Source organism: Sarcophilus harrisii, chromosome 3 (assembly GCF_902635505.1).
Source record: "Sarcophilus harrisii chromosome 3, mSarHar1.11, whole genome shotgun sequence".
NCBI lineage: Eukaryota > Metazoa > Chordata > Mammalia > Dasyuromorphia > Dasyuridae > Sarcophilus > Sarcophilus harrisii.
In genome coordinates this window covers 256,360,078-256,382,653 of record NC_045428.1, presented here as the reverse complement: position 1 = coordinate 256,382,653, position 22,576 = coordinate 256,360,078, and the positions used below count along the sequence as shown (strand labels likewise).

Here is a 22,576-nt window from a genome sequence, read left to right as displayed (position 1 = left end):
ATAGAAATGACAGCACTTCTTGACAAAATATATATTATTTATTTTGAATCCTTTAGGAAAACAAGGACTATCAAACTATTAAAATATACAAAATTCCATAAGAGGACAAAATGGAAGACAGAAAAAACCTACATCAAGTAACATCAGGATTATTTTTTTAGATGCTCTGTTCTATATAATATTATGCTTCTATATGAGGATTTAAAAATAAAGTAGGTACATTAAAAGAGGAAAGTCAAAATTAAAATATTCTCTAAACAAGTAAAACATGTTTCCTTGAATTCTTTTAAGAACTGAGAAAATGAACCTTTTCCTCTACTCAATAATCCCAGAAAAAGATTTAGTAATGTTGTAATTATCCATGTATGTTTAATCCTATTAATCATGGTAGTTACTCATTCCTACATTTATGCAGATTGTTCCAAATACAATTTCCTCCAATTTGCTAAGGTTAATGTAGCTAGGAACTAGGTTGAATTCATATTGAAATGTGACTAAAGAACTTATTGTTATATATTCATTTTTGATAGGAATTATATGAGGACAAGGATTTAAGTTAAGGTCATGTTCACTTCAGAAGATTAAATTCAAAACGCATACCCAAAGAATGCTAAATAGTACAAGATATTACATAGCTAATAGGTTTTTGTATTAGCAATTGAGGTTTATGTTACTGGATTTAAAAAGAGGATTTTCACAGCTTCACCAAAATGATCACTTAGGCATGTCCATTTTTTTCCCTAACGGTAGCAAATAGAGTATATATAAGAAAAAATTCATTTATTTATTGAGGGACATGAGGAATTAAGAGAGCAAGTGGTAGTAGAAATTAAATGAATGCTGCTGACGTCATCTTGTGACCCATTTCTAAAGTCAGCTTGGTTCCCTTTCTATTCAAATTGTATCTAGATAAATTTCTGACTTTTGAGAAAACTTTATTGAATCATGGGAATTGTGAATCGATTTTATTCCTTTGAATCAAGTCTTGCAGAGCTGGGAAGCATTTCTAACCTGTTGCTTAGAGACTTAAATGAAGACTTAAATCATGCTGACCAGAAAACTAGTAAGATCCAAATATTGGTGCAAGGAGTTTTCTTATAATTGTGCATCTCAAACAACCTTTGTTTTATCTGTGTTATAATAACAATCAGTTACTGTTTTCTTAACAGATACTTGAAAGGCGTGCAATACTTCTTTTTTGTGATTTCAGGGAATTGCCCTGTTCACTCTCCCCTTGCCAAATTGAAAAAATTTTATTCTTTTCTCCAATGAGAAATCAGATTACTCAGTTTTGTATTCTGATTGCTTACTTTTAATTGGTTATTAAGGAATAAGCCTAAGTGTGAAGGTGAAGATCATTCTCTGGAAAGCCCCCACAGCTGTGAATCATAACACACATGAAGGAGTTGCAAATCAGCCTTTACTGATGCAGATGTTGCTTGTGAATTGGGAATGAAATAAATCATAGGCAAGAGGGAAGAGGAGAGAAGTCAGAGAATGCAACTGTCTTTCAGTCTCCTTGTACCATTATCATCCTCTGACATGAAGGGATCTATTCTGCAGGTCAGAGTTAGATCCCCAGCAGCCACTAGCAAGATGCACTTGTAACAACTGGTCTTGTTTGATTATTTGTTTTTAATATTTAAAAATATGTGTCCCCTTCCATTTGGGGTCCACTGCCAAACCCAATCCTGGACCTGATTTGTTGGGCAATTCCTATGCATTGCTTAATAATTTGATATGATTTGAAGTTTGAATCTTCATTTCCTCAGTCATTTCACCTTTCACCCACCATATTAGACAGCAAAACATTCTTTGGAATATTTTAAGAGGACTTACCAAAGTGGCACAAGTTACTTCAACAGTATCTACAGGTGGTGCTGGGAAGCTATTAATTTCTAGGAAAAACCAAACTTTTACATGTGAAACACTTCCTTTGTTATCTGAAAAATAAAAACAAAACATTTTTAAATAAATTTCCCTAGTATGGCTTCTCAATATCTCTAATATAAAAATTCTTTTTTTCTCTCTTCTCTTCTTATTGCCATCAATAAAATATTTCTGTGTTATTCTTTTAGTTAGCAATCATAAACTACTTTCAAGATAAAGTCAAATTGTATAAATAAGTTTTGATGGAACTGTGGCAAAAAAAGGAAATATCTAATTCATAGAGTATTTTGGTAGATGGCAAGTCTAGGACAAGAAACTTGTGGAGAGACATGGAGTATTATTGAAAAGTGTACAGGAGTGTATTACAGTCAATTCCTATCTACCAGGTCAAAGGTTAAATTTTCAGTGTGAACAATTACAGAAATTGGCTAACTATAAATCTACACATGATTTTTTTCTTTTATTCTCTAGACTTAAGAAAATGATGCATAAAATGTTGATAAAATATTAAACTCAAAAGTGTGTTCTGCATGCTTTTTTTTTTTTCAAAGTACAGATTGTTAAAAACATTTACCAGCACACCCTTGCATGGAAGCTACTGAAAAGCAAATTAATCCACATTTTGTCTAGAATCTCTTCTGTTCAATGACTAAGAATGTCTAGACATCAATTTTAAAAGCCATTTATGAGTTTAACATTGTCAAAATAATGGCGAATTACTATGTGGCTCATGCAATAGATAGAGAATGTTAGATGTGGAGCCAAGAAGACCTGAGTTCAAATTCTGACTCAGATATGTTCTATCTGTTTGGCACTTGGCAAGTCTCTTAACCTTTTTCTGCCTCTGGTTCCTCTTTTATAAAATGGAGATTAATAATAGCACCTATCTCACAAAGTTGTGTTTTGGAAGATAAATATATTTCATAGATAATATCTATTATTATAATGTAATTAATCCGAAAAGAAGACATTGGCAAATTAGCCATTTTATGACAGCATTTGCAATGATTACCTTTTTGTCTTTCATACTTTATTTATTACATTCATATGATATTTTTAATGTTTGTTTTCTACCTCCTCTTATATTAATTATATGATCATTGTTGAACAGGATTAATTCCATTGCTATATCTTTAAAGGAATCTTAATTTTTTAAAGTATAGATGAAAGATAAACTAGAACCTTGAAAGCAGCATTTTCATGGTATAAGAAAAGATGAAATAGTTACAAACCAAAAGCCTTTTTAGATCAACAAACAATAAGTACAATGCATCGTCTCCCTCTTAAACCCAACTATGTCATAGTAAAGACATGGTGTGCTGTGGAATTGCTTTTGCAAAACCTGTCTGTTTCACTAATGCCTTCTTTAATTATGCCCTTATGCATATCTAAATGGTTATTACATGAAATTATACATATATATGATAAATATTGAACAAACAAAAGTGGTAATAATAAATGGAATAATTTGAGGAAGCCAAAAATAAAATATTCACCAAAATGTTAAAAATGTGGATTTGTAGTTGTTGATGTTATCTTTGTTACTTAAAAAATTAAATTGTAAGTAGACAAGTTTTTTTTTTCATTTTTGTGTTTTTTCCCAATACTATCTTCTTCTACTTCCGATAATTTGTTAATTTAATAAGGGTTCAATACCCTCACACTAGTGTCATGCATACTTCATCAAATTCAGTCACTTTTCCCATGTTTCTCCTCTTCATTCCCTTTCATATATATATGCACTTATATGGCTGGAGAAAATTATAATGGAGTTACTGTATTTGATGGTCAAGTTTGTTTAAAAAATATTTGTTGAATCTTTTACGCATTTTTTTCCACATTTGCTGTTCTTCTACTTTCAGCCTTAAATTCCTTTGGGATGACTTTGCTCATCTGGGTTTCTTATCTAGTTTCTTTAAAATAATTTTTCTTCCACTATTTTTTTTTTGCTGTTCTATGAGCCTTTAAGGCTCATAATTTTTCATTATCCTTCTCTGTTAAGATTTTGCCAGTGAATGTTTCCTCTAAACTGATATTGTCAATAAGTCAAGTGTTTGCTGACTCAAGAGCTTTTGGGGTTTTTCCATTTTCCTTGTTTCACCTATTGATTCACATAGACTAAACTACTGTATGAAATTATAGTAGTCCATATCTATGATTCTCTTTTCCTATTTTTCATCAATAATTTAAAAGTTCACATCCAGGTTGATTTAATTGCTTGTTTCTCAATGTTATTCTTTTAAAGCTATTATATTAATTTGTATATTTTCACTAAAAATTTAATGATCTGACTATATAGACAACTAATCAGTCATGGCTCCCACCTTGACTGATGAATCTCTTGTCTTTAAAATACAAATGATTTCATTTTTTGCTTTGCTATTTGGGGTCTTCTGACTTTTTTCTTGAAGAAAGTTTTATCTAAATAGGTCTAAAACCTTTTTATATAGCCTATATATATAAAATATAGGTTGTAGACCTTTATTCAGTCTACAAATATTAGTTCCTTTCATTCATTTTTGTCACCTTTTTATTGAGCTGCTCATTTATCTTTAATGCCCCATCTATCACCCAGCTCTCACCTGTGACTCCAAGAATTTGTACAATATGTAGTAGTAATTAACCCCAGTAAAACCATCTCAACAGACATGATAAATGAGCTTCACAGAACCACTAGGCCTTAAAACAATCTATGAATTAAAGGGTTATCTACACAAGCGTGTAAAAGGCAGAATGGGTAGATGAAAACAATTTGTTCCAACAGCCATGAAAACAGATGAAACACGTTGTGGAAAACTTTGAGCTTAATTAAACATCAAAGATACCAAAATGATCCAGAGGATCACCTGAGCCATCACCAATCACTTTTTGTCCTGCCACTGTACTTCAATGACTCTGGAAGACAGAGTGAGGATGACAATTTCGTGTACGTCTATCTCACTTAAATCCCATTCACATGCATTTTTCTCACCATCCTCACCTGTTCTCAGCACAGAATTGAAATTAACCACTATTATAGTATATGCTTGTAATGGGCTGAGGATTGAGTTGGTGCACTGAGGTCCCAAGCACGTGAGGCGAAATAGTAATTGGACTATACTCTATTAATATACATGCTTGGATAAAGAATGGCCCCGCCCACTCTCTGTGCAAGTCCTGATGAGTTGTATAGGAAATGATGATTTTGGTGGGTAGAGGCAGACAGGAAGAGAAGCTGGGAGAGATTGGGCCTGGGTTCTGTGCTGGTAGCTGCTGGTCATGTGGTTTCTGGTCTAGCTAGCTTCTTGACTCAGCTGCACACATTGCTATTGCCCATTCTCTTCCACCTCCGATCTTTCTTCACTTAGAATAAAGACTGACGATTTTCCCCTAACCTGAATTCCTGACTCCGACTGATTTTAAAATACGCGGTCATCACATATGCTTTAATCTAGAGGGTATATTTATAGCTCTAGTGTATTGATGATGAATCCATCTATACTTTAATAGGCTGTTAACCTTCAAAGTAGACTATTCTTTTGCTAGGATTGTACTCATTCTGGTAGAATCTGCCAGAACTTATACTTTATAAGCATCATGTTTAATTTTTTGTAGTTTTTCTATTCCTCTTCATTCTCTGCAACATATGTTGATGAATCAACTGCAAGTATCTTTGTGATGATCTTTTTCTTATTATTTATCATATATAATGTAGCACATAATGACTTAATGGCTCTTGAAATTATGTTTCTTGCTTCCTTTGGTTACATAATAAAACCAATTTTTCCAATTTCATTTGCTAGTCCAAGGAGAACCTTTGGACTATTTTTCTAGTTAAGATTCGTACCCCTTTTTTTGTCTGTTGAAGTTATGGTGTGGGTATTTGGTAGATTTTTTCTTATTCCTCCACTTGTACTTCCATTAATTGGTCAATAGACAAGTATCTCAATTTATAGCATATACACAGCCAAATTAAAACTTTTAGAAAGCTTGAGAGCAATACAATTCACATATATAATCTATATCAAATTGATTACTATATGAGGGACAGGGGAGGGGAGGAGGGAAGGAGAAAAATTGAGAACTCAAAATCCTATAAAAACAAATGTGAAATATTTTCTTTATATGTAATTAGAAAAAATACCATTAAAAAGAATAATACAATTATTGGCAACCATTTTCCATCTTTACGCATTGTCACTACAGAATCATAAGAGGAAAAGGGATAGGGATTAAGCATTTTTGTAGTTCTACTGTATTGGTGAAGAATCCTTTCATACTTATGTAAGTCATTACTCAGAATGTACTTATTCTTTTGCTAGGACTATATTCATCCTGGCAGAATCTGCCAGAAATTATATTCAATGAGCATCATCTTTAATAACACATAATCATCTCAACACAATGAGGTATCAGAGTTGGGATCTGTGGAAGTAATACTTAATAAATAACCTTACTAGAAAAATTTATATCAGGAAATATTAGGCCTAGTTGTTATTTCTTTCATGAAGCATATCCTCCTAATTCTAATTTCTAGGGTTATCCTCTGATTGTATTGTACTTTATTTATATTTTTCCAATTAATTTTATCATATTTTAATTTATATCATAATCAATTATGTTCATATCTTAGTTTTCATTTCTAGATAGTGAGATCCTAGAGGGCATGTATTTTCTCTCCCTATTCATTTATTTATAGCTCATAATACTTAGAATATGTATTTCCCAAGAGAGATTATTAACAAATATTTGTTGAATTCAATTATTCATGTTTTTAAAGCATCTAATTTTATTATCTTTTCCTAATTTAACAAATTAAAAATTTACTAAAGCACTTAGTAGCATGAGAAAAATAATCTAGTCCTTGTTTTGGGGGAGTTTACAATTTAATAGGGACAGTAATAGGTGCATATAATAAATAAAATCAGCACAGCTATAATGTGTAAATTTGTTCAAACACAACTAGAAAAAATTCTGAAAACAGTTCAAATTTCAAGTTGATTTCTGCCAGACTTCTCTGAGACATAGCAAGAATGCAAAAACAGAACCACTTCACAATAACTTACAAGGGGCTCATAAGCAAACTGGGTCTTTGTCAAGGTAAAATTTTATATTTTATTGTATATTCTAGTCTAGTAGGAGTTGTGATCAAGGAAGAGCTAGTCCATACCACCTATATCCCTACTTCCTTCTATTATGGTATCTAACTTCAGTGGGAGTTGAGGTCTGTTCAACTTGCTAATGTAGCCAGGGGTTTAGGGCTAGGAACCAGAAGGTAGCCACTATTTATTGTAGTATTTATATATTTCTTAATTATTTAATGTATATGACTGTGCTATCTTTTTTCAATTAGATTCCTATCTTTTTGTATGAGTCACTAACACAGTTTTTGAGGATTATACCCCCAATTTTATTTCCTCATGTGTTCTATGGGTTTTATTGATTGATTTGACATACCTAGAACATGTGAACTTCTTGTCACACTGTGACAATAAGATATATATATATATATATATATATATATATATATATATATTTATATCACTTTGATCTAGAAGAGAAAAATGGACATTTTTATGAAGAAGATGGCAACTAAATTCAACCTCAAAAGAAGAGAAGCATTTCAACAAACTGAAATGGAGTGGAGTATGAAATAAGTTTCAGGTATAAGGTATTAACCTATGCTAATACACAGAAGAAGAAAAGAGAAGTACAAAGTCTGAGAATAGCTAGAATTCCAATTTCTTGGAAAATACAGTGAATGAAATTTAACAATGAAAAGGGGGCTAGGTTTTCAGTCCTCAAACATCAGGCTTAGGAATTAGTAATTTTGTCTTTCTGAGCAATGGGGATCTAATGAATTTTTTTAAGCAGAAAAGTAATCTACTTAAAGTTATAAATTAGTATGGTTAATTTTTGTATCAAAGTGAAAAATAAATTCAAGAGGAAGGGAACAATTTGAATGCATTCTAGACAGAGAACCAGATCTGAACCAAATTACCCACCACTGTATGCCTGGGAAAGAAGATACAGAAACAACATATTGCCAAGATACAATTAACTAAACTTAGTAACTGATTATTTGTGGGAGAAGAAATGCAACCAAAGACAGCATCCAGGTTTCAAGTCTCAATGACTGGGAAGATATTAATATTATCAATAGCAATAGAGAAGTAGAGAGAGAAAAGAGCTTAAGTGCGAAGGAGATGTATAGTCATGATGACACAAAGAAACTAAGAAAAAAAATTCTCTTCTCTGTGCTTCTTATTCATGGAAATAAATCTTAAAATAAAGTCTTACTCTGAAAACTGAAACTTTTCTCAATGAAAATGCAGGTCATCATATTACAAGATGATGTTGTTTGATTATTATATTCTGTCTAAGCAAAGTTTGCCATCCACAATACTCATAGAAACAGTTATTTTGAAAGCAAAGCATGATGAGTCAAATAATAATAAGATTTCAAAACTGAAGGGAAAGAGACCTATTTTATTATCTAATTTCAAAGAATAACCCTTTAGTATCAAGTAGTTTTATTTACCACAAAGATAATTCTTGGCTTGTACCTTCAAATTCTAATGATAATGTGATAAGATCCAAAAATAGACATAAAATAAAATAAGATAAATCCATAAGAAACACTTTCTCAGAAAAGACCACAAGTAGCATAGTGAAAAGCACTTTGAAATGTGTATACCTATGTTTTTAAAAATTAAAATTGAAAAAAAAATTAAAGTTGATAGATACACATGATTTAGACAAAGTTAACATTTAAGAAATTGAAATGCAGTGAGTAGGACATTCCCAAAGACCAAAAAAAAAAAAAAAGAAAAAAACAAAAAACACCAACACAGAGTTTTATCTTTCTTTGAAAAACTCATGTAAATGATTTAATATATAACAAAATGAAATGTTCATTTTTCATCCTGGCAAAGAACTGTTGGTTGAAGTATAGATAAATAAATTGTAATATGTAAATGAAATTGAATGTCATTGCATTATAAGAAATAAAATTAACGAAGAATTCAAACACATAGAAAAGGTAAACTGAACTGATGCAGAATAATCAGAACAAGAGAAATAACATAATGAAATGAAACAATTTAAGTGGAAAGAATAAAATAAAATTGATTGCTACTTACTTATGACCATTTTTGAATCTGTAGATAAGTTTAAAGAATATGCCCCTTTCCATTGAAGGAGGTGAAGAAAGGAACTATGGAAGTGAAATATCACATGTAATTAACCCTTCTACATAAGCTAGGATAGGGATGCAACAGCCAGCCCCCACAATCTGGAAAAAAAATCTGTGTCAAATTTGTGGCCCATCTTCTATACCAGAGAAAAGAACTTGTATATATTTTTGATATTAAAAGACAAAATGTGTTGATATTATACAATAATATGCATATAGTTTATGCATTTCAGAGTTTCTTAATTTTTGTATGGTCTATTTCCTTTGCCCATCATCTGCAGCTTCTGCAAAACTCTCACATATTCCCATTTAATTTCTTATGCAAACCCGTGACATTGAAAATGCAATGAGGATTATGATGTGGAAGAGATGTTATCAACATTTTTTTGACTGATTTGCTTCCCATAACCACCATTATTTCTTTCAAAATCATTGTTACAAGGGATATATTTCTGTGTTGAGGAGACAAGGAGGGATATTATTCGAAAACTGATGTTACATTAAAGTAAAAAGCATTACTTTATTTTTTTAATCAGAGGAGGAAATCAAATAACTATGTTAGACAAATTTTTAAAGCTGGAAAACAAAAGTTTCTTGCTCTTCTCTACCACAGTAGAACTACCCTTTATGATTAAATAATAATAATAACATTAGTACAGTGAAAGGTTAGTCACAAAAATAGTAGGATAGTAAGGAAAGGATATTGAGAGGGAGAGGGAAACTATGGTCTTTTAAGACTTTGGCAGTAGGCACTAGATTTTCATAGGATCCTATGAATATGTTTATTTTTTTTTGTTTAATTAAATTGTTTTCATCTTGACACTTTATTTTAGAATAATGACCTGGTAGTAAAAAGAATCAAAAAGGAAAGGAAAATGGAAGTAGAGTTGCAAGAAGCAGTTCTCCATAAATCTCCAATTGATCCTGTAATGCAGAAATATGGTAATATGTAAATATTCAAAATTTCAGGAGTAACTTAATTAATAACTTAATAATAAGAGTAATTTTAAGAGAGAATAGCAATATCTTGTTTGGGATCATTGCTGGTAAGAGAATATTCTGTTAAATATGCTATAGACCTGAAATTGTGAGACAACACTGTTTCTCTGTGTGATAAAAACTAACAGAGCATTAAGAGCATTTGCCTTCTTGAAGATGTCATTTTTTCAGAAGAAATTAAGAATAACTATTGATGAATTGAAAGAAAGAAGGAAGGAAGGAAGGAAGGAAGGAAGGAAGGAAGGAAGGAAGGAAGGAAGGAAGGAAGGAAGGAAGGAAGGAAGAAAAAATCTTGTTTAGAACCAGGTAGATGGTAACTGGAAGAAATGTGATCTGACCTCAAATCTTCCAACTCCAAATCTAGTACTTTTTTCTCCATTAATTCTCTGCTAGTTTTGTTTTTGTTTTTTTTCCTATCAAACCCCAAGAAAACACAATTGAATAATCCATGAAGAGACACTCACCGTCTAGTATAGTGTCTCTCACATAGTAAGTGCTGAATAAATGTGTTGATTGACTGATTGAACAAGAGAGAGAAATTCATTCCTTCAATCCAGAGAATTAGGTTATCTTCTTAATGTCACATTTTCTTAGTTTCATAATAATTTCTAAGATTTCTTATAAAGAAACTCATATCAGTATGAATTTTGGAGATGAGATTTAAGCATTTTCACGTGGTATTTTGACTGTCAAAGCATTATAAACATTTGTTGAATCAAGTAATATAAATATTCATTTCACTCTATAAGGAAATTTAAAAAGAAAGGGAAAAACGATCAAAACATTTACAAAAAAGATATGTTGATAATCAAATATTTCCAAAGTTAGCAAAACCACTTTATCAAACTCATTGTAATTATATAAATATGCTCAGTTACAATACTGTTTTTCTGCTGTTAAGTTAAAATGAATTTGATCAATCCATTTTAAGGGATATATATCAGATGCAACAAGTGTCAACATATAAAGTGCATAATAATCAGTAATAAAAATTACAGGATAATATGGCTAAAATTTTGAATCCCTATGTTATTGCTTAAGTTTTCCAATTTAGTGTGAATTGTAGTAGACACAAATTCAATCATATGTAATTTAGTTTTAAATAATTTTTAAAATGTATTTACACAAGTACATTATAATTCATCAAACTTTATTACAGAATACTAAATAGGAGCAAAACCACTAGGAGACCAAAGAAAATGGCATGATTGGCAACACCTATGCACCTGCCTAAATTGTAGAATGAATTTAGTAAAATGCCATTGATATATTTATCTTCAGGCCCTTTACATAGATTCCTATTTCACTGATATTCCAGCTAACTAATACAGGACAAATAGAATCACAAGGTTGGCACTTCTTCATGAGTTGCTGCTTATTAGTTGTGTGAACTTAAGTAATGTCTCTATTCCTTGGAACTCTCATCTTTTACATGATGGGGCTTGAACTTGATGACCTTCCAGTTCAAAATGCTGTGATCATATGAAGCTAGTTTCAAGAGCTGAAATATATTGAATTAATACAAACCCCTGCAATTTTTTAAAAGTGTACTTGAAGACAAAAGTCTTCATTTAAAAAGGATATCCTATGTGTTTTGTTTTTTTTTTTTTTTTTTTTTTTTTTTTTTTTTTTTTTTTTTTTTTTTTTTTTTTTTTTTTTTTAGTGACTGCAAAAGAAAATAGGCTTAAGAAAACAATTTGAGAGATTTTACATGTGTTGACTATGGCAATCAGAACTCATAAAGGTAAGTTGTGATCATTGCATTTTAGTTTTTCATAAATCTGGTATGAATGGATAAAATCAATGACAAAAATAAACAGAGGATGATATTCCAAAAGCACAAATATAACAACAAGTAATCTATTTATTAAAGGAAACTTGGGGTTATCATTAAAAATGGTTTCCTTTTCTTTTGTAAAAGGAAAAAGAAAGCTATTTCTCAACATTTTTTCTGTTGAGACAAAAATTAAAATAACTTGCTGCTTAAAAAACTAAGAACAATCTCAATCATAAATTATTTCAAGATGCTTTGTCTTATGTTTTCTGTCATTTTTTTTTCTATCAGCTCTGTCTATGTACTATTTGGGCTTCCTATGCAATACTCCTTTAATCTAAATTCTTGATTACCATTTTCTTTTTCATATCATACATGTCCTTGAGATAATGACTTTCATAACACTTTCCCAACTAAGTCATTGTTGGTAATATTCTCTAGCCCTTGTCTCTAACATTTGTCCTTCCACTACTTCTTAGGTCATTTACAATTTGAATTTTTCCAATATCATGGCATTTCATGGTTGGCAGTTAGGTAGCATCCTGGGAGAACAATGGAATTAAAATTATGAAGTATTTGTATTAGGGAGCAGTTGAGGTTAATTGAAAACAATGGATAATGTCTCAAATATAACCTAGCTAAATCTCTTTCTTTTCTTTCTATTCAATTTTTAGTGCAGATCTTAGTCCCAATATAAGCCCTGTTAAAGATTTATTAATGATGTATTAAATCAATGAGCTTCATTTTAATAATATTTGGTAATTCTGTCAAATGTTTTCTCTATAGATTATGAATACTTAGGCTTTATCAAATAAAAATCAATTTCACTGAACTATTTTTGTAGTGTTTTCTGAGTCAATGCCATTAGCCCAAAATCATCTGCAAATAGGAGGGTAAAGAGAATGTCATCAAATTCTTTCTCATTTGTAATGTGTAGGACAACTCAACTTTTTTCTGACATCATGAGCATGCCAATAGAGCATTGTTTGTCTACTTACCATCTCTCATGCTTGTACTATAAGTAATTGATAATGCATTTTAGTTCTAGATGTCCTCTTTAGTTATATTATGTAGCATGATTTCTCTTCAATAATAGTCCAGTGATTGCCTAGGACTTTCAGAATCAAATACAAAATACTCTGTTTGATATTCAAAGTCCTTTATAACTTAATCCCTCCTATCTTTCCAGATATCGTATATATATTACCTCCTATCATATACTCTTAACCCAGTGACATTGATCTCTTGAATTTTCTATGAACTAGACACATGATAATAAATTAATAAATTACTCTGCAAAAAAAAATCTAGGGCTTTCCCTCTGTTAATTCATTTTGTATTCAGACTATTTGTATACTTTTATTTGCATATTGTCTTCCCTATCAGATTATGAGTTCCTTGAAGTCAGAAACAATATTTTGCCTCTTTTTGCATCTCCAGTATTTAACACAGTGCCTGCTAGATGATAGGTGCTTCATAAATGTTTATTGATTATCTTTCTTTTCTTTCCTTCCTTCCTTATTTCTTTTTCTTTCTTTCTTTCTTTCTATCTTTCTTTCTTTCTTTTTATCTTTCTTTCTTTTTTCTTTCTTTCTTTCTCTTTCTTTTTTCTTTCTTTCTCTTTCTTTCTTTCTTTTTTTCTTTCTTTCTTCCTTCCTTCCTTCCTTCCTTCCTTCCTTCCTTCCTTCCTTCCTTCCTTCCTTTCTGAAATTATCCCTGTTTGAAAACTCTTGAGAGAATTTCTATCATGGTTTGGGTGTACACCACAAGGAGTCATCTTTCTCCTGTTCATTTTGAGTTATCATATTATGCTAATAATTTTTACCAGTGAGTTTCCAACCACACTATCTGTCTATCCTTCTTCTGAACAGAACTGAATTGTCCCTTTTCTAATTACATCTATGGATCCCCATCAGTCTCCCTAGAGTACCATAATGGTCTGTAAACTCTTCAAAGATTCCAACTACAGTCACCATTGATGTAATGGATATTTTTACCCATAAGTCTACTGGTTCTTTAACCTTTCTTTGTCTATATCAAATTTTTCTATTTAACACTTATAAAAATTCTCCTTTGCATCTTTAAGAGTTTTTATTTCTAAAACCTCAACATCAAATGCAGAAGGGTAGAAATAGTAATTTTTTTTCATATCATGATACAATAAAAATTACATGTATAAGGGGCCAGGGAAAAATAAGGCAAAATTTCTTGGAAACTAAATAATCTAATCCTAAAGAATGAGCTGGTGAAACAACAAATCATAGAGACAACTGATAATTTCATCCAAGAGAATGAAAATAATGAGACAAGGTACCAAAATCTATGGGATACAGCCAAAGCAGTTCTTAGGAGAATTTTTATATCTCTAGATGTTTACTTGAATAAAAAAGAGAAGACCAATGAATTGGGCTTGCAACTAAAAAAGAATAATTTTAAAAACCTCAATTAAATACCAAATTTGAAATTCTGAAAATAAAAGAGGAAATTACTAAAATTAAAAGTAAGAAAACTATTGAACAAAACTAGGAGTTGGCTTTATGAAAAAGCCAACAAAATACATAAATCTTAGTTAATATGATTACAAAAAGGAAAGAAGAAAATCAAATTGCTAATATCAAAAATAAAAAAGGGGAATGAAGGAATCCTACACCAAATGCTTTTATGTTTGTGGCAGCCCTTTTTTGTAGTGGCAAGAAACTGGAAACTGAGTGAATTCATGAGTTGGAGAATGGCTGAATAAGTTATGGTATATAAATTTAATCGAATATTATTGTTCTATAAAAAATGATCAACAGGTTGATTTCAGAAAGATCTGAAGAGACTTGCATAAACTGATGCTAAATGAAGTGAGTAGAACCAAGAGAACCTTGTACACAGCAACAGAAAGATTATGTGATTGATGATCAGTTCTGATAGAGTTAGGTCTTTTTTTGAGGTAATTTAGGCCAATTCCAATAGACTTGTGATAGAGCTATTTGCATTCAGCAAGAGTACTGTGGGGACTGAATGTGGATCACAGAATAGAATTTTCACCTTTTTTTGTTGTTTGCTTGCTTTTTGTTTTCTTTCTCATTTTTTTTCTTTTTGATCTGATTTTTCTTGTACAGCATGATAATTGTGGAATTATAAAGAGAAGAATTTCAGGTTTAAAATATATTAAATTATTTGCTGTCTAGGAGAAAGGTGGGGGAAAGAAGGGAGAAAAATTTTGGAACAAAAGGTTTTTCAAAGGTGAGTGTTGAAAATTATTTTCCATATATTTTAAAAATACCAAACAATAGTTCTTATTTAAAAAAAAAAAGTTTTTCTTTCTTTTCCCTGTGAAGCTCTACTTTAACTTTTTAAAGGAACTTTGTATTTTACATGATCATCTGAGTAATTATTTCTAATATCCTTTACCACCTTCTGTAGTTGGGATATAAACTTTCAGTTTGTGCATGCATGGTACTATTTGACATTGGCACTAACGCTAACATGGTAAATACATTTTGCACATACTACTAAACTTCCCCTGTCCTGCATTCTTGCTGAAAGGCAGGTCAGAAAGTCTGCTAGAAATAAAGCTCAATCAATAGCTAGTGAAGACAGAAGACATTGGAGGAAAGTGACATTAAGACAAAAATATATAATTAGTACAGTGAGGTTAGGAGAGGTTGAAAGAAGTACAAAATAGGTTTCTAATTTAAGACATCTGTCAGACAACAGCAGAGGGGTATTCTATTGACATCAAAATTTTTGCAGGCAGCCAGGAAAGAAAATACCTATCTCAGGAAGATAAAATAAGATCTACTGTAAATAAAGTTTCAGTTATAGGGCAGCAAGTATAAATAATTCTGATGCATGTCAATAAATACACTATAAAAAGGAATCAAAGAATAACCATTCATGTAAGCGTTCAGAGTTTGTAAGAGCTTGGCAGTTCAAAAGAAATCATATCCTTTCAATAGCTATACATCAAACTTTCTGAAAAAAATGTATTAAAGTGTATCTCTAAATATCTGCACACACACATACATATATATGGAGAGAGAGGAAAAAAAAGATACATATATATATTTATATATATCAATAAAAAGAAGAATGAAGCAATCATTATGCCAAATGTACTATAGTACACCAAGCCAGAAAGATATCCTTAAATAAATGCTTTATGGACCAGGACATGTTATCTCATCTGATTAAAAATTTCATAGATCATTTAACTATAGTTATATTAAAAATCACTTGAATACTACTGTAGAAAACCAACTTATTGATAAGAATTTTCATGGTATATCTTTCAAAAAGAATGAGTCTTAGCAGTTGAACTCCTTTGGCTAAGATATCAAAGTCCCATTCTTATAAATAAATAAGTAGCTATGAGATCCTTAATAGAAAAGAAAAGAATATTCTTTTAATTTTTTCCCAAAAATGTAGGACCTTATTCATCAAAAAAGGTATGATACAACACATATGCCACTAACATGAAACTAATGAAGTGATTCTGGGAATAATCAGAAGTAGGAAATTTCACTTTCCATAAGTTCATTTTTCAATCAGATATCCATGAATGGCTAGGCTTTAAATGTTCAAGAAAGCATAATAAAATGTACAGAGAACTGGCTTGGAAATTAGAGGATCAGAATTCAAATTATACTTTTTGCTTATTGTCTCTGTGACAGTAAGTCAGACATTTAAACATTCTAGGATTCAGTATGCTCATCTGTAAGATGAGGAGATTGCACTAGATGTCCTGTAAGATAGCCTCTGATACCAGATAATTGAAAATCACATATAATAAGATAATGTAAGCTTCTTTTTCCTATTCTCTTATATGTGCAGTTTCCATTCATATGATTTTATTTCTGTGTATAAAAGATGAGTTTCTCTATAATATATACATTTATGCAAAGTATATGCCTTCTATATATATACATATACTCATAAATACACATTTGATATGTATATACAAATATCTACACTGGGTGCATGTGTTTACATATATGTATCATATGCATACATACACAACACATATTTAACAAAGTTTCTGAATATATTTAATAAATTCCAAAAATTTCCTATTATCTCTAGTATCTAATATAATGTTCTTTGCCATTTAAAACTCTTCATCACCTGTACTATTAGTACTTTTCCTGGCTTCTTATACTTTACCCCCCTCAATATGATCTATGATCCCATCATTCTAATATATTTTACTGTTCTTTGAAAAGAACTCAACATCAAATTTTCCCTATTTTTGCACTAATTGCCCATCATTCTTGGGGATATTCAATCACTTTATCTCTAAGAATTTAGTTTCCCTGGGTTTCTTCAAATTCAAATTAAATACCATCTTACACACACACACACACACACACACACACACACACATGTCCCATGCACAGAAGTAAAATCTTTTGTGTACAAGCTGCATAGATTAGAGAACAGGGGTGTAGGTGTGGGAAGAAACACCCATTATTGATTCCTGTAGTATACTGTTTGTAATAGAAAGAATTTTAGATTTTCTGTGTTATATTTGACTGAGTAATTAACTTAGCTTCATGATATTTCAGTTTTTTCTTCTTTTAGATCATATTAATAATACTTTCACCGTCTGACAAAAAGAAAACAGATTGTGAATTATAAACTACTAGGCTTATATAAGCATACTGTTATATTCACTCTCCAGTCAATTATATCAATTTCAAAATTCTATGTAAGTTGAAAATCCTTCATCCAAACAAAATTATGATCAGATATAAATAGAAATTTTCCTTATGTCCCCAAGCCCCAGAATGATACAGAACAAGAGTAATTCAAAAAACATTGACTAATTATAAGTCTTCTTAAGGTTTTGTTCCAGTCTCTAGAGTATTTAAAAAGCATAGTAAAGCATTACCTCCTGTTCTCCAGGAATTTAAAGACATTTACATGAAAATAACACGCAATATACGCATAAGAGAGTTACAGAATGCTATGTGAAATTCACCCAAGAGAGAGGAGGGAGATTATTATCTACTTTGGAAAAGTAGAGAAGGAAAGAGAAAGAGTAGGTGGGAAGTGCAGGAAATGCCTGATGGAAGGTGGCAAGTAAATTGAACTTCAAAAATTTCAGTAGGCATAGAGGATAGTTTGAGCAAAGGTTAAAAAAGCAACAAAATGGGAGATGACTATGGAAAAAATGAATTTTACTAGAGAATAAAATAATTAAAGAGAAAGATTAAGGCTGTAAAGATTATTTGTCATTCATTTTCAAAGAGGACCAATGACTTCATGGGTAATGCCTTAACTTGTACATGAATTGAATTTCAGTGAGACAGAATTGCAAAAAATCATCAGCTTCACTATCTCTTCATGAGCCATCAATGTATGGCAGGACAGGAATCAAGATATCTGGTGATGACCCAAGATACAGTGAATGATCTTAATATCTTCAACACCTGGCTAAACCCTAAGTACACCATAGCACTGGTTTTATCAGGTCTTTATGTCTGTTGGAACAAATTGTTTTCATCGACCTACTGTCAGGAAAAAGTCTTTAAATATTTGGAGTAGACACCACCACTCCCAGTCATTGATGCACTTGAGACCTGTCAGTTATTCTCAACCTGGTTTAGCCTTTGTGCCAAGATATTTTTTTTTAATGATGGTATTTTGTTTTTCCAAATACATGCAAAGATAGTTTTAAAAAACTGACCTTTGCAAAACCTTGTGTTACAGATTTTTCTCTACCCCTTGTTCCTTCCTCAAAACAGCAAACTGACATAGATTAAATGTGTGCAATTCATCTAAATATATTTCTATATTCATTACCCTAAGCAAAAGAAAATCATATCAAAAGGGGGAAAAAACACGAGAAAGGAAAAAAAAGGAGCAAGCAAACAAAAAAAAAAAATAGATGAAAATATTATGTTTTGATCTACATCCAGTCTTCACAACTCTCTCTCTGGATGTGTATGGTCCTTTCCATCACAAGGCTATTGTAATTGGTTTCAATCATCTCATTGTTGCAATTACAACATTACAGTTGGTCATCACATAATCTTGTTGTTACTATGTACAAGATTCTCTTTTGCCAAGATTTTACTGGGGTATGGCCAATGTACATGCTACATTTTGGAAACACAGGTGATGGATGAATCAGGTGGACATCAAAAATTAAGAAACAACCTGGAAAAGGTATTGATAATCTCACATAAACCTCACATAAAAGGTGCTAATAGTAGAAGGTCTTAAATGCCAAGCTAACAAGTTTGAATTGCATTTTGTAAACAACAGGAAGGAAGTGGAGAATTTTATTTCAACACTTAAAGAATCTGTGATATCATAAATACAGGGACTCTATTCAACAATACAATTTGCAATTTATCTATTATTTAGTCAATGGTCTTCAAAAATTATTAATCTTCAATATTTTCTCCAGCCAAAAAATCCAATACTTTACGTGGGGTATGGGATATAGACATAGTTCCTCACTGAGTCTTTGCTCAAATGTTTTTCATTTTAATCAAACTTATTAGACTTTGAGTTTTGAGGATAAACATAAAAAGCCAGGCTCAACCAGCCTCTGCCAATTGCCTCACACACACACACACACACACACACACACCACCCACTGATCTGACTTTGAACTAGGACTTCAATGAGGGATCAGCTCTATGCATAAGGACAAATAGAATGGAGGTAGTAGGAACTATGTGAATTAGAAAGATATTAGAAGTAAAATAAGAAATTATTATACTTGTCTAGACAGGAAGTAGCAACAGTCACTACTAAAGTGGTGGCAGCAGAAACAGGAGAGAATATATCTAAGAGAAATTTAAATGGCAGAATTGGCAAGAAGTAGCTATTTTTCTTTTTTTTTTCTTTTTTTTTTATTTAATAGCCTTTTATTTACAGGATATATGCATGGGTAACTTTACAGCATTAACAATTGCCAAACCTCTTGTTCCAATTTTTCACCTCTTATCCCCCCCACCCCCTCCCCTAGATGGCAGGATGACCAGTAGATGTTAAATATATTAAAATATAAATTAGATACACAATAAGTATACATGACCAAAACGTTATTTTGCTGTACAAAAAGAATCAGACTCTGAAATATTGTAGAATTAGCTTGTGAAGGAAATCAAAAATGCAGGTGGGCATAAATATAGGGATTGGGAATTCAATGTAATGGTTTTTAGTCATCTCCCAGAGTTCTTTTTCTGGGCATAGCTGGTTCAGTTCATTACTGCTCCATTAGAAATGATTTGGTTGATCTCGTTGCTGAGGATGGCCTGGTCCATCAGAACTGGTCATCATATAGTATTGTTGTTGAAGTATATAATGATCTCCTGGTCCTGCTCATTTCACTCAGCATCAGTTCGTGTAAGTCTCTCCAGGCCTTTCTGAAATCATCCTGTTGGTCATTTCTTACAGAACAGTAATATTCCATAATATTTATATACCACAATTTATTCAGCCATTCTACAACTGATGGACATCCTTTCAGTTTCCAGTTTTTAGCCACTACAAAAAGGGCTGCCACAAACATTCGTGCACATACAGGTCCCTCTCCCTTCTTTATAATCTCTTTGGGATATAATCCCAGTAGTAACACTGCTGGATCAAAGGGTATGCACAGTTTGATAACTTTTTGAGCATAGTTCCAAACTACTCTCCAAAATGGTTGGATTCGTTCACAACTCCACCAACAATGAATCAATGTCCCAGTTTTCCCACATCCCCTCCAACAATCATCATTATTTTTTCCTGTCATCTTAGCCAATCTGACAGGTGTGTAGTGGTATCTTAGAGTTGTCTTAATTTGCATTTCTCTGATTAATAATGACTTGGAGCATCTTTTCATATGACTAGAAATAGTTTCAATTTCTTCATCTGAGAATTGTCTGTTCATATCCTTTGACCATTTTTCAATTGGAGAATGGCTTGATTTTTTATAAATTAGAGTTAATTCTCTATATATTTTGGAAATGAGGCCTTTATCAGAACCTTTGACTGTAAAAATATTTTCCCAGTTTATTGCTTCCCTTCTAATCTTGTCTGCATTAGTTTTGTTTGTACAAAAACTTTTCAGTTTGGTATAATCGAAATTTTCTATTTTGTGATCAGTAATGATCTCTAGTTCTGCTTTGGTCATAAAGACCTTCCCCTTCCACAGGTCTGAGAGGTAAACTATCCTATGTTCCTCTAATTTATTAATAATTTCATTCTTTATGCCTAGGTCATGAACCCATTTTGACCTTATCTTGGTGTACGGCGTTAAGTATGGATCAATGCCTAGTTTCTGCCATATTAGTTTCCAATTTTCCCAGCAATTTTTATCAAACAGTAAGTTCTTATCCCAAAAGCTGGGATCTTTGGGTTTGTCAAAGACTAGGTTGCTATATTTGTTGACTGTTTTATCCCTTGAACCTAATCTATTCCACTGATCAACTAATCTATTCCTTAGCCAATACCAAATAGTTTTGGTAACTGCTGCTCTATAATATAATTTTAGATCTGGTACAGCTAAGCCACCTTCATCATACTATTTCTTATAACTCGTTCAACATAAAATGTTTAATGACTACATATTAGCTTCTGAGTATGAGGTTGGATTTAATTGTAATAATTTCACATAGCAAAAATAAGATGGAATATAATATATCAAGATATATTCAGCTTTTACCTGACACTGTGCATCTTTTTGTCCCTTGGAAGGCTTTATCTTTTTCTTTATTCTATCAAAATGTCATTATAAATATGCATCTTATTTGTAATTTACATTATAATCATCTTTAAAATGTACACATCACTCAAATCTATAATTCCTCTTGTGTTCCTTAGATGAAACCTTAATTCTCTGAATGGATGTTCAACTGCATTAATGAAATAACAAATCTCATTGCAGCAGGAAGCAATAAGGCTTCAATGTCATTGCCCTGTCAAGAACAAGAAAACTGTGCCACAAATTTTTTAATATGCAAGCTAAACATCAAAACAATGGAGCACTTCTAATTGCTTTATCAGAGGGCAAGTCATACTAATTAGATTGTAATGTCAAGAGAACTTCTTCATTGGTAGTTTGACACAATAATGTTTTCTAGGGCAAGGATGAAGTTTGATGTTTCTTTTTTTTTTCACTTTGGAAGCTCAGATATCAACAAAACTACAGGTTAGAGGATGCAATATTGACTGAAAACAAGTACATTTAGATTTTAGTTCTTATTAACCTATCTATTCTTTACTCAGTTAAGCATTTATTAAATGCTTACTATGTCCTAAGCACTGTGCTAATTGCTTTAGTCAATCACTTAACCTCACTATATCAGACAGAATGCTTTCCCTTCAATATATGGAGAATGAAGAGAAAGCATTCCATCTGTCATAAAGACTTTCACTGTGATATTTGAAGGAAGACAAAAAAACAAGAATGATTTTCCCATAATTTTTCTCTTTGACCAAAGAGGCCAGCGACTTTGTTGTATCTCTTCTAGTCATATTGATGCTCTTAGTAATGTACATACCTTCTACACATCTTAAAAATCAGGAGGCAATGTGATCTGGGGAAAATATCTGTACTTCATATTCTGCATGAATGCAGGGCGATCTCTAATCTACTTCAAACTCAGTTTCTGATTTACAAAATAAGAGAGTTAGATTATAATTCAGGACTTCTTAAACTTTTTTCCACTCACAACCCCTTTTTACCTGAAAATTTTTTATGTGGCACTGGGTATATAGGCATATAAAATAAATATATAAATCAAGCATTT

At 31.6% G+C, this 22,576-nt stretch overlaps 1 protein-coding gene across 1 annotated transcript in view; it reads right to left on the bottom strand.

Moving 5' to 3' along the window:
• CFAP47 (cilia and flagella associated protein 47) overlaps window positions 1–22,576 on the bottom strand; it is a 759,462-nt gene that overhangs the window by 266,085 nt on the left and 470,801 nt on the right. The window contains exon 51 of the mRNA XM_031959439.1: window positions 1,840–1,943. Coding sequence (XP_031815299.1) covers window positions 1,840–1,943 — 104 coding nt within the window. The remainder of the gene's footprint in view (window positions 1–1,839; window positions 1,944–22,576) is intronic.